The sequence below is a fragment of the Buceros rhinoceros genome, unplaced genomic scaffold (genome assembly GCF_000710305.1).
Source record: "Buceros rhinoceros silvestris isolate BGI_N320 unplaced genomic scaffold, ASM71030v1 scaffold7388, whole genome shotgun sequence".
Lineage (NCBI taxonomy): Eukaryota > Metazoa > Chordata > Aves > Bucerotiformes > Bucerotidae > Buceros > Buceros rhinoceros.
The window spans coordinates 1,073-14,766 of record NW_010427415.1 but is presented as its reverse complement, the minus strand read 5'-3'; the positions used below and the strand labels follow the sequence as shown (position 1 = coordinate 14,766).

Below are 13,694 nucleotides of genomic sequence, written 5' to 3'. Positions count from 1 at the left end.
ATATGCCTGCTGAAGACTATTTCCAACTACCTACCGTGTGAATGCACTCTCTACTCTGAGCCCCTGTGCATGAACACTAGTAAGTACCACGAGAGACTCCCTTGTGAGTAGCAGAAGTTTGTGTGTTAGCTGCTGGAGTGAGCAGCTGCAAGCCTGGGGGCTTTTAGGTCCACGTACCACAACTGGGGTTGTGGTCAGTTAACTGGAGTTGGGGCCAGTAAATGGGTCATCGAAGTATCCAGTGGAGAGATGTGCCTTGTGTACGCCTGCCACCCACAAGCAGCTGGTGGGGAGGAAAGGCAGCAAGCCTTCGGTAGTGGTCAGGTTTGCAGAAGTGCTCTCTGTGTTCAAGGGGCTGTCCTCTTCCTGGTCCATACGGCTGGCAGGCTGAGTGTGCTCCCTGTATGGACATGTGCGTGTGCTTATTGGGAATACGTGCCCTGCCCCGATACTAACTGGCCTGTAAATACAGAACCAAGGCTGTCACATACCAACAGGGCTAGATCAGAGGATACCCTTGGGTCCTGAAGCCCCATCATATTCAGCTACCGCCAACGGTCTTATTTTACAACCACTACAATGAGAAACTCTTGCAAACTTCTTGTGAAGAACTCCCAGTTTTGTTTACAAAACATACCTGACCCAAGTGGTTTTCAGAAAGTTCTCTGACACAGCGTCTGCACGCTATTTACTGTCAGTTTGCTCCTCTGGGGCAAATTCTCCCTCAAGTAATTCTCTAAGACTCAGGGTCAAAACCCAAACGTGAAAGAGTAACTTTTCAGGGCCAGCTGTACACAGTTGCATCCCTCTGCATTTTTCCTTGTCTTTCGAACACTCACATTTCTTTGGTGGCAGCACCTCTCCAAGTGGAGAAGGAAGCAGAACTCAGTCCCACACCTCTACCCACAAGTTTCAGCTTTATGAGCCTCAAACAATTATTTCAGACAGTCGGGTCTCAATATTCATATTCAATAAGCTGGCTGAAACTAGAGGCTTTTTGACCCAGAAAAAATAACTGCCCTTTCGCTAATAGCATCCACTCAATTGCTTCCACAAGAACGAAACAGATCCAACAGGGCAGAATTTAACTCCAGTGCTTAACAAGACCTTCAGGTTGTTGGGTTTTTTTTTCCTTCAAATTTCATAATAACTAGGTGCATCACTTCATCTGAATTTTTATTCTTCTCTTGTCTGGCATAAAAGTCTATCCTCTTGAAGATCAGCAAGAGACAGAGCAGAGGTCTCACTCTCATTTAACCAGGCACCTGAACACTCCATGTTCCATCTTCTCTCCTCTCCTGTAGCAGATGTACTGCATTTATAAACAACATTTGTTATTACTCTAAACACGCAAGGCAGGAAGAAATATGATTCTTACACAAAAGATGTAGGCTGTAGATACTAGATGAGAGGCAGATGGTAAATTATCTTGTAAAGCCAACGTCTCTGCCTTTTCTTTTTTTTTTTTTGGAACAGATATGTAACAGAAAATGAACAAACAAACAAGTGGTTAAGTCAGTTTGACTATTATGTAATTCCACATACTTCTTTCTGATAAGAATTTGGATGGCTTCATCCCTATCCTTTCTGAAGAGAATTAAGTCTTCAGAGTGCATCTGTTTCTCCCCCTAAAATCAGCAAAGTCTAAATGAACCGTAAATGAGAACACAAGCCTAACAGCAACAAGAAAGTCCAATCACGAAATACAGTTACAAAGGTTCCCGCAACATTACTCAAGACATATTGTAGCATGAGTCTCCATTTCCTAGACAGAACTTGCCCTCATTCTAGAGATACATACACATCACTAGTCCTTTTGTATTTTATACTATCACTTACATTCTGCACCAAATACTCATTCTAAAATCTTCTTTTCTAAGAGACAAAGTATCCAAAGGCCAAATTAAAGTCAAACATCTGCACTAAAGCACCTAATTCACAAGGGACCCATTTCCAAATATCAGTATCATCACCAATGGGATATTTCATCAGGCTTCCTGATAATTATTTCAGGAAAAAGTAAAATGTATAAGAACATCTACTTGTAGGAAGCTATTGATATTCAAATAGTTACTGAAAGCAACCAAAATTGCTTGGCCTTCTATGAATGTGCCATGACCCTTTTCCATCACACTTAATACGTTGTTTTGAGGGTGGACAAGTTAAAGAACCGGCTGAAAGGGGTGGTAATTCTTCCATACATACTTTATTACACTGTAACTTCTTTTCAAGTGTTTGAAAGTTGGTGATAATGTCACTACCCTTGGATGCATTTGGGGACCTTCCGTCTTTCCATTTCCTAATTAACACAGACTTTGGTATCAAGAAAATGCCTGCCACAGTTGGTCCTGGGCTTGATGAGGAGGACTCTGCCAGTCCTAGGCACTAAAGGTGTGCAGGTAAATTACCTTCATCCTAGAGAAATACATTTTCCATATGGTATAGTCTAAGTAGGAGCTGGTGATTTACCTATCCTCTGTACCAATGGTGTTAAGCAAAATGTGGTAGCTTCTGGGTTCAAAGCAGGCACCGTGGGCAGGCAGGCTTAACCGCTAAAATGTCAGCTTGTTACTGTCCCAAATGCTTTTGATAGAGAAAAAAGACAGATCTTGTGCAGAAGGCTCTAATATAAGATTTGGTAACAAAAACTGCGTGCGATGCCTTTTGGAAGTAATACCTAAATAAGAGAGCCATATTGTTATCTTACATGGACATCACGTTTGAACAAGGTCCTTTATTAAAGTTCTTAAATAAATGAATCTGACAAGAAGATAAATGGCCGATTTTCAAATAAATGAGAAAGCAGATAAAGCAACAGGAAACAAAAGAGTAGGAGTCAGTGGTAAATCAATGAAGAAAGGTTACCTCCAAGTCTCAGGGAATCTTTATCAGGCTATGTGCTGTTCACCTCACTCTTGAACGATTTGAAAAAGGAGGCCAATAGCGAGGTGACGGCATGAACAACAAAAGCCCACTTAGGCTTAAAGACCAAGTGAATGATTTAACAGAAGAAAAATCCATTGAGACCTAGAAAACACAAAGATACTATACCAAGTTCCGGAAACCTCTGAGCTGCAAGAACCAAGGGAAACACTACTACGTGCTTGCCTGAACTCAAACTCTTCCCCCAGCACTCAGCTCTACCTGCTGTCAGAGAAGGCACACCAGGTAGGTGGACCTTCTCTGAGTTTGTATAATGGCAAGCTGACCCAATCTCCCAGCTTATTTTTATCAAAAACTCATTCCTATGTTAGACATATATCCTTACACACCTCATGAGTGTGCAAGTCACAGAGGTTCTGGGGTAAGGCATGGTCTTTTTGGCTAATGAGTTTAGGTTTTGCCTCAAGGACATTCATCTTGAAACTGAGCATCCACCCTTCAGTTTGCAATGCTTCAATTTTCAGTCCAGCTCAGATCATTCCTGCGTGCTAAGCTATCATGTAAATTTTGCTCGGATTCTCCTTGCATGTTGGTTGAAGTAAGTCTTGAGATGTTAATTTTGATAGCAAGACCAAACCCTTCTCTAACAGAGGTCAAAGGCAACCATCAGTTTAATGGGTACAGTTGTGAATTACAACGCAGTTGAGTGTTCCTTGGGAGGATCTGCCACATTTTGCGTAGTATCATGTTCCCTGAACTCTGCCTTCCCAAAGAGTTTACCTCAAGAACAATGCTACAGGGAAGTGTGAAGCTATTAATTTCTTAGAGAATACAAAGCTGACCTCTGAGACATTAAATCTCCTGAAAATAAAAGACCTGCCTTAGCAAGCAGATAGGTTTAGATCTCACGGGTTTCCAGAAGGCACTTTCCAAATGTAAATACAGAAGTAAAAATGGACTCTAACACCATTATCACTCGAGTTAGCTTCTATTCCTGGTTGCTGTTGTGATTTCTCTTTCTGTTTCCTGAGGTTATGGAGAACCCTGACCAAGCATCTGATGGCTGAAGCCTTGAATTCCAAAATGACTCTTGCTTCATCTCCCTGCAGATGTTATCTTCAGACTATGATCCGAATTCTACTTTGAAATGTGAAAACAGTGCACCCATATGATGGTGCATGCTGTCTCTACCTCTTCAACAACTTGAGCAAGATATGACTGAGTTTAGGCAGAGGACAGCAAACAATTTCATCGAATCCCACTCAGTGTGCAGAAAGCTGTAGTGGAGGTCTGTCAGGGTGTGTTACAGCCAGCCCCCAGCACATGCTTACTGTGAGATGGAAACAGCAGAGACCATAGCTCAGAATCCCAACAACACACCATTATCGCTGCCATCACCACTTCCTGGCATATAGATCCTGAAATGTTTTATTTGGTACCTCTCTAAAACTTCCTTCCTTGGCCACATGTTTTCACAACAGCAACTAATAAAATTTATTGTATTGAAACATTAACTAGAATGAAAAAGTCAGGTCACTGTAATGTTTAGTTATAATAAACTACATGGCAAAGAGAAAGAAGAAAAACATGTTCTACTCACACAAAGACTCAAAGACCAAAACTCACTGACATACTTCCAAAGAAAGCTCCACATGAAAACAAGCCAAGCCCAAAACAAGCCCACAACAGAAACAATGGGTTTCACATGGAGGAAAATGTGTAATGCTGAAGTAAGGTCATACTCAGCTGGGAAACAATCAAAGGGTCAGACAAAGGGGCTGACCAAGACTTGTCCCCAGTAACCTCTTATTTTATTACAAACCATGCAAGAGGACACTAGGAAGAGCTATATATCACTTAATAAAACCCTGTGAACTATTCTGTAACAGTGAATACTCAGTATTTTTTTGCCATCTTGAGACAGCTTAAGTGTTAAAAGAAAAACTGCATGGATTCATTCAAGGCTGGGAAATGCATTTAGAAATCCCCTCCTAAAAATCACATTTCGTTTTCACTAATTTCACTAACATTTTAAGTGGCTGAAAAAGAATCCACAAAATACTTGCTTAAAGAGCTTTTCACTAGTATAGCAGTTCATTTCAACCAGCTTAACTTGTTTATCCTTTCTAACATATGGATCTTAATTTGCATACTTCCTGCTCTCTGAGATGAAAACACACTCTCAGACAAAGCAGGCAAAAACGGACAAAAACAATACAACCCATCTGTCAGAGAAAGGCAGAAAAAAAAAACCCCAAACCCTCTCGCCCAAAGTGGGTTTTGCTCTTTACTGTTCTGCATCTTTTCCTCCCATCTTAGCAACAGCGCCTGGAGCAGCCAACCAGGGCCCAGGCGGCGGGGCTAGAGCATCTCACCGCGGGGTTACTGCCGTGCATTGCCCGCTAGTAACCGCGCCGGGCACCTCTACCGCAGTGCACCTGCTGGGGATGAGGACAGGCTTTTTCTGACTCTTCCAGCAAGGATTAGCAAATAATTTAGGGCAAAACCTCCCCTCCCTGCCTCCCCCCCTCCTCTCCTTTTTCATTTGGGTCTCCGTGGGGGGAGGGGGAGGGGGGAAGGGATCTTTTAAATGAAGCCACAGAAAGGATGCAGCAAACCCCCCCTAACTAAATAAAAAGAAACAGGTCTATCCAATTACACGTACCAGAACTAATTCGTCACAGAGTACCAAAGCATATCAGCAAAACCCAGCCTGTTTAAATCTCTGCTGACAATTTGACAGCGGTTAAGTTTCCATCTTATGCACAAACCAGTTTTAACATAATACACTGACCTCCTAGATGAAACATAGGTATCTAGCTGTTCTGATGACACTAGCTCAGACTGTGACAGCCACTTTTTGCATTTCATGAATATCAAGCAACCTGCCAAAGGCTCCGTACTTCCCCAATTGGACACGGCCGAACCATCCAGAATAAGCCAGTGCTTCATTCCTTTCCCTCAACTCCTGCCGTTTACTGTGTTGCATCTCAAAGCTGTGAAGTAACAGTCTTGTAAGAAAAGACAGAACCTCTCTGGCTGATTGTTTCCTCAGGGTCTGAGTCATTAGAACAAACAGAAAATAACAAAACTACCACATTTTCGGCTGAGCATGAATTTCTGTATTGCTACTAAACCGCTCTGTGAAAATACCCGGTCACATTTTGACCGGCTGGACCCCATTCCCACAGAGGTTACTAAAGACCATTTCCTATGAGAACTTAGGCTTCCATGCAGCACAAATGAGTCATTATGGTCCTAAAAATAACAACAGAGAAATTTCCAACTAAAACGTTGCCTAATTAACCATGAATACTGACAACTATGGGGGAAAATGAAAAAAAAACTAATCCCTGAGTTGTCGTGGAGTTTTGAAAGCCCATTTATTACTACTTTCTTCCTGGATGCACTGAAGTTATATAGGAACAGTATTTCCATTTCCATCCTACATTATAACAAAACCACCTAGAAACAAATGTCCTCTGGTGGCTATACAGAATGTATGGATCTTTTCAAACTAAAGCTGAATGAATTTGACCAAGACAGAAGGTTTCAAAGTACTTTTCATGTCCTCTTTGAAACACTTTTATGCCCAAGCCACTCATTCTGGAGTGTCTCTCTTACAACCAAAGGCTGAGAGACCGGGGTCTGTTTAGCCTGGAGAAAAGACGACTGAAAGGGGATCTTACCAATGCTTATAAATATCTAAAGGGCAGGTGTCAGGAGGATGGGGCCACACTCCTTTTAGTGGTGTCCAGTGACAGGACAAGGGGCAATGGGCACAAACTGGAACACAGCAAGTTCCATCTGAACATGAGGAAAAAATTCTTTACTTTGAGGGTGACAGCACTGGAACAGGCTGCCCAGAGAAGTTGTGGATTCTCCTTCTCTGGAGAATTTCAAAACCCACCTGGACACGATCCTGTGCAACCTGCTCTAGGTGATCCTGCTTTAGCAATGGGGTTTGGACTCGATGATCTCCAGAAGTCCCTTCCAACCCCTAACATTCTATGATTCTGTGACTCTATTCAGATTACTTTACAGTGCTTTTAACAAAAACTGCAGAAACCTAAGGCTCTGACTTGTCTCCAAAATCCTCTTGCAAACAGTCTTCAGGCAGTCCTACTATTAAAACCTGCTCATCTATAATTTTTATATAAGCTGCTAAAGCGAGTACATGTTTCTGTGGTTTGCATTTCGAATAGTTTAAACAAATGGTTCAGAAGCCAAGATAAGACCTGCTTTCAGATCTCTTTCTCAACCCTCGATAAATGGCTTTGTGTCAAGACAGTGAAATTTTGGTCACATTTTGTTCTGAAGCTCTGCAGATCTTGCCTTTCCACATTTAAGGAGCCCACACTGGATCTAATGTCAGACTCTTCTCCTCCCCTCCAAGCCAGCTGGCTCCCTCATCCTAAAAGAAAGGAAAAGGCATTCTCAGAGTAAGCGGCCGTATTATTTCTTTGTGTGCTAAAGTTTCCTTTTTCTGGTTTTGCCAGTTTGTCTTAATCTTACAACACAGTGTCTCTACTCCAGGAGTCTTGCAGCTTTCTTAAGCAAATCTCGAACCTTGCAGGAGACCCCTGGGACATGCTTGAAGATAGGCTGGATTCAAAGACTGATACATATCTTCAGTTCTGGAAGACCCTTAACCTCACAAGATCTGGATCAAGTCACTTAGCAATTTCTTTCCTTCAAAACCGAAGAAACAGTTGATTCTACCAGTTGACTTAACTCCCTAAAAACTTTATGGGGAAAATGCCAAAGTCATCTAAGACATTCTGAAACTTCTATCCCTGTAACCTTTTCCAAATTCCCCTGTTGGTAAGAACTCCTACTGAATGGAATGGGTCAGATAGAGCTGCTTTGACCAAGGACTCGCTTGCCAGATTCCTCCCATGTTAATACCACTGACTTCAGTAGGAATTACAGCACGCATGTGTCAGGTCCAGAGTCATACCAATATTTGCTGTGAATTTGATGAAACCTGATTTAAAAGATTAGATCAGCATTTGTGATACAAATCTGAGAATGAAAATGCCCTTCCTTATTTTTAAAGAGAAAATTAGATTTAACAGATAAATTAGTCATTTTAAGGCTGAGACACAAATCAATGAAAAATTCTAATTTGAAATCTACTATGGCTTATTTAGCTTTTTTGTTGTTGTTGTTGACAAGCAACGCAAATTCACATTTCTTTGTGCTTTTAATGAAAGGTAAATGATGTTACATGAGTTTCCTTGTGTGAACAATAAAGCTAAGTACAGAACGTAATGGCAGCATTACCAATTATTCTTCCTTTTGTTAATTTAGAGCCTAATCTTAACATCACTTTGCAATACCATTTTTACTGAAGGGAGTACATTTTTTTGTTGTTGCTCTTTAGCTGAATTCCTCTCTGACATGCTGGCACAAATTGTCTTTGCAAAGAAACTATACTTCTCCCTCTGTGATTCAACACTCATGAAAGGTTTTAACTAATTCATTACAGTCACAGAGAATGATGCAGAAATAGCAGGATTTTTTTCCAAGCTTAATTTCAGAATAGAAACACCATTAATTTAAAAGGCACATTTTCATAACAGCCTCCCTTATCACTTATTGCCACAACCAGCACCCAAGAACAATGTGAACTGAGAGACATCTCCCCCCTCCACCCCCCTTTATTTTTTTTCCAGCTTGTACATACAAGTTTACTGGTTTTAAAAAATCAGTTACATTTCCTACTTTGGACTTTGGACTTTAAGGAATGTGTTTTCTGCTACTCTTCTCATAAAAAAGTGAATATAAACATTTCACATCGCACCAACAGAGACCCTTTTACACAGGCAACCCACAAGAAGTGTAGAGCTATAACAACCACCCAGTGTTTGGAGGCAAAATATTGCCCTTCTGTTGAGCCGAGACAGACTAAGACCCAGTGCAAAGTCCCAGTTGCCCACTGAAGGAGAAACCAGTATGAGGCAGTTTTACAAGTAATGCATTCATCTGCAAACCCATCAGTTTTAAATAGAGGTATCCCAAATGACACAGAAACAATTCTACTTGCAAAACCACTAATACAATTCAAGGAATTTGACAGTTTGGTCCTTATCTTCATTTTAGACTATTTAGGCAATTTGGTTTTCCATTTCTGTAATGGGAAACCCTTTCTATTAAAAGCAATATATTGGGTCCGTCCCTGGAGCAGGAAACATGGCCGAGAGGGAAGTTTGGTTCTAGATGGTTTCTATAATCTGACTAGCAATTCACTGAATCCTAGAAGGAAGGCGAGGCAGCCCCTGGAGGTCACCTAGTCCAGCCTTCTACTCAAAGCAAGAAAATCACCAACACCAGATCAGGTCACCTGTGGCTCTGCCCTCCAAATTTTCTACATTCTCCTGGCATGGAGCAAGCACATCATCTCTGGGTGACCTGTCCCAGTGCTGCACCAACCTCCTCATGAACTGGTATTTCGTAATGTCCACCACAAGCCACCCAAACTGCAATACGTGGCCATTGGCTCTTGTTATATACCATCTGTCACTACTCACAGGAGCTGGCACGACTGTCTTTGCAACTGCCCGCTAGGGAGTTGCACACCAGAATGAAATCATCCCACAGCTTCCCCTTCACTAGACCACACAAGCCCAGCTTCCTCAGCCTCTCTTTGTAGGACCCCTGAACAATTTTTTACCCCTCTGACAGACCCCTTCCAGCTTGCCAAGGTCTCTGTTGATCCGGAGGGCCCAAAACTGGATACACTATTCCAGTTGTGCTCCCACCGATGTTGAGAAGGATAACCACTTGCTTCCACCCAGCCATGGCCTCCAAAGGCAGCATGTTATGTGGTTTAGCTTACTTCCAGTGAGAGTAAACTTTGGCTCATAGCCAGCTCGGCATCAGCTGTTTATCTCCCAAGTGTGTTCTAGATCCTTGGCTAGCAGAGAGTGCCAAGACCTTCTGACAGACAGCATGCCTCACAGCCGCCCAGAGGTTGTCCTCAGTGGTCTGAGGAAAGACATAAGGTGCAAGACCAGGTGAGGAGGGGAGAATATGAACTCCTGCTCACGGATAGCCAAAAAAGTTAAATTTCCTCTTTCAAATCTAAGTGTAGTGACACAGCCTTAGCCAGGCCCTAGAGCTAAATACCTCAACAGATCCTTTTCAGCAGCAGGACATTTTGCCAGGATGGCCCGTTTTGTTCAAGCCAAGTCACTCAGCCATGTCAGCAAATGCAGACAGAGCTTTTTGGTATAGAACCCCTCAATCGATTCTAGCCAATGAGAAAGAGATCCAGTTACAAACCTTAAGTTTTTAAATCTTACATGAGACACTTTGGCATAGCTCCATTCTCGGGGGGAAAGAAAACCTTCAATATTTGAGTGTGTTCTGATAAGATAAAAAACAATTTTGCATGTACAAGAGCTGCTGCCAAACCAAGTTGTTCTCCTATGGACAGTACGGCTACTTGCAATTTTAATAAATAATTAACAGAAGGCAGTACATAAAGTTTTGGTGTTAAAAAACCCATTAAAGCCTCAAGTATGTACATCCTTCAACAAATGAATAATTGTATGCACAGGCTATCCTCGCTTGTGCATACAGCTACAGTACTATATGCTACAGTGCTACAGTAGCACTGCCATAGCCATAGCTCCAGTGTTTTTCATACCACACATTTTTAGACTATTAAAGCCTTAGTGTTGTGATAATGACACAATTTCCAGACACCAGCAATGTACTCTGTGAAACAATTTCAAGTGGAACCTTTAAGCTAGTGGATTTATATATTCAGGGCAAGTACAGGTATCAAGTACGGCTCAGGTGAGCGGCACTCTGGCAGGGGCTTATCTCTTAAAAATAACTGAAGCACACAGACATACCAATTTACCTTACTAAGAGAGAACTCCTCGAGGAAGAGCAATTATGTAATTTAGTACACAAAATTCTGAAGATTTCAATAGTTTCTCTTGGGGTTACTTCTTTTTGCTAGCAGGGATTTACTGCACAACCTAGTTTTCCTTTCAGAGATAACTAGTCAAATGCACACACACACAAAAAAACCCTCTAGGAGACGCTGCTACACAAAGGAGATGAAGGTATAAAAAGAACAAATGCAAAGCAGATGAAAAAGGACTGAGCCACCTTACACCCACCTTTCAGCACTGGAACAGACCAAGGGCATATGAAGAAGAGAGATGAATATGCCCTTCTTACTCTCACTGGTAAATCAGCACCAGAAGAATTGTCTCAGAGCCAGCCATAAGTGAAACTGGATTGTGAAAGTGGTAACACTTCACTTCCTTGAGATGCATCCAATATCTGTATCATTTTGGGGTGCCCTGTGTTGTAGGCTGTGAACTCTTCTAGCAAAGTGGCCAGCAAAAGAGCATCCTGATTCTTGCCTAAACCTCAGGATTCAGTTCTAGCAATAGCCAGTGATTTCATCAGTTAACAGAAATGGCAAGCTTAGAGTGACCCGTCGTAGAACACCAAGAGACATGGAGGGGCTGACATTCCTATAGTTCATGCCATTTATTTCCAAACACAGCATTTTAAGAGAATAATTTTTTCCTGGTTTCAAATGCCTTCTGAAATTCTGAGATGCTTGCTGTTCTGTAAGAATACTGAAAAATAACCATTTCACAAAATGGCCAATAGCAAAAGTAAAAAAAGCGTCCTCTTTCCCCCACCCCCATCTTTAAACTACTGCATGCTCTGCTGCCCACCCTCAACAATAAACTGTAGACATGCAAGATTACAGGACAGATATTTGGCAGCAGAGCAATACTATATTTACTTTAGACACTTCAGAACTGGGAGGCAAAAATAAGCAGTTGTATGAACTACAGCATCTACAGTTTCTCGGAGTGCAAGGGGCTGTAGACCCCAGTGCATCACGCTCCGCAGAAACTCCTCAGTGCCAGCTGGGCAGCAATGGGTATACCAAGAAGCCAAGCAAAAAGCAAGTGTGAAAACGCATTCCCGTTACTTGCTTTGCTTCTCCATCCATAACAGACTCGTTCCACCTCTCACAACCACCCTCATGGACAATAATGTTTGTACATTAAGCCTTCCTCACCTTTCTTCCTCCACCATGGCCCTTCTTGGATAGAGTACGACAGTTCTTTAAACTCAATGTTCACAGCTGGTCTGCGGGGTAGGTAGGAGAAACGATGAGCTTCTGTCAGAGTATTGTCCACTTTCTTTAAATGTCCATTCATCAGCCGAACGTCTTGGTTATCTGTGCCATTTGATACCACTTCATCCACCGAGACACACACGGACTTTGGCTCGGCCATGGTACAAGCAGAATTGCTGCCGTTCTAGAGAGAAAAAGTTGGAGAATGGACAAAGTTCATAGATTTTTGTTTAGGAATATGTTTCATAACCTCCTACATTAGAAGAATTATTATTTAAATAACACAATAATCCAGCACAGTAAAGCACTGAAAGATAAAAGGGGAAAAAATAAAACAATCTCTTGTTTGTTCTGCCAGTGTCTGGACAGAAGAGGCAAAAGAGTACACGAAGGGCAGTTCCTCTAGCACCAGTTGCCCCTCACAGGCTATCTACACAGCACATTCATATATTCAGAGCAGAGTAGCTCTTGCACCAGATGAATACATTTATAAGTTCAGTCCCCATTGTATTTGGTTTCTCATGCACTCAAAGAATTTGGGTCTAGTTACTCTGCTTCTAGGGTTTGTCCTGGAACAGAGCTGAAGAGCGAAGGGAGCTTACCAAACAATTATTTGTGCAGACATTTCAAAAGACAGCCTCTCAAAAAGTCTAGGAGCTCTTAGTCATTTGGATCAGTATATACCACCATAAATGTGAAACTACACAAGCTGTATTTCTACAAATTTTAAGAAGTACTATTTTGCGCTTTATTTGCTCCTGCACTGATAGTTCCTGCAACTTTGCAACGTGGAACGTTACATCTTCTTTTCCAGAGGGCTGTTAGGAGAATACAGCGATTTCCACCCAAATCCCCTTGCTTTCCTTGCTTGAAAGTAATCCCTAATGGAAATCTTATCAGCTACATAAACATATCAAACTCTGCTCCAGCAGTTGCGCCACTGAGAGTATAAGGTCAATGCTTTATGCTTACAGCCATACCTCTCACTAAGCTTTCCCCATCGTAGCACTCAAAATTCCACTTGGCACTTTTTGGACTGAATCTCTTTCCCCTCCTCTCCTGACCATGACGATGGCCTGTCACCTGCCTTTCTCTTCTTTTTTATTATGCATACAAAATCTGAACTTTTCTATTTCCTTCACTTGCATGGGCACCTTGCACCAATACCAACAGGATGTGTGTAAGGCCAAAAGTAAAACGATCATTAATTTTCTTCAGCTAAACAGAAATTTGAACAGTTTGGAGGCTGTTTGTTGTCATTTGTCATTTAGAGTACATCACAAGAATGGCTCAACATCAGCACAGTTATCTATTAGAAAATTTGGTATTTTTTAATGCAAATCTGTATTGGGAAAAAACTTCTAGAGCTGGCTTATGCACTAGGCTTTCCATGCCGTCACATCTGCCCAACAATCTACACGTCCCCAAAGGTATCGCTTGGAAAACATATGTGCTGCACTACTTTTCAAGGCATCAGTGCTGAACACCCCCAAAGAGAGAGCCATAGAGAAGTCATGCCACTGTCTCCTCCTAGTTGTTCTCCAATGCAACTAAGAAGTCACATTGCCACCTTTTCACTGCGCCATTTTCATCCTCTATGTCATGTTACTGGTCCTACCATTTATTTTATAAAAGCAGTGATGCTCAGATCAGTCACTTGTCATGAATGCTGATGAAAAACGTTAAA

The 13,694-nt window shown here is 41.9% G+C and overlaps 1 protein-coding gene across 5 annotated transcripts in view; it reads right to left on the bottom strand.

Moving 5' to 3' along the window:
- Positions 1-12,198, bottom strand: part of ABCG1 (ATP-binding cassette, sub-family G (WHITE), member 1) — a 49,157-nt gene extending 36,959 nt beyond the window's left edge. For all 5 annotated transcript variants that reach the window (XM_010141891.1, XM_010141894.1, XM_010141893.1 and 2 more), the window contains exon 1: positions 11,948-12,198. In XM_010141891.1, the coding sequence (XP_010140193.1) occupies positions 11,948-12,167 (220 nt within the window). In that variant the 5' untranslated portion in view covers positions 12,168-12,198. The remainder of the gene's footprint in view (positions 1-11,947) is intronic.
- Between the last annotated feature and the right edge of the window lie 1,496 nt (positions 12,199-13,694).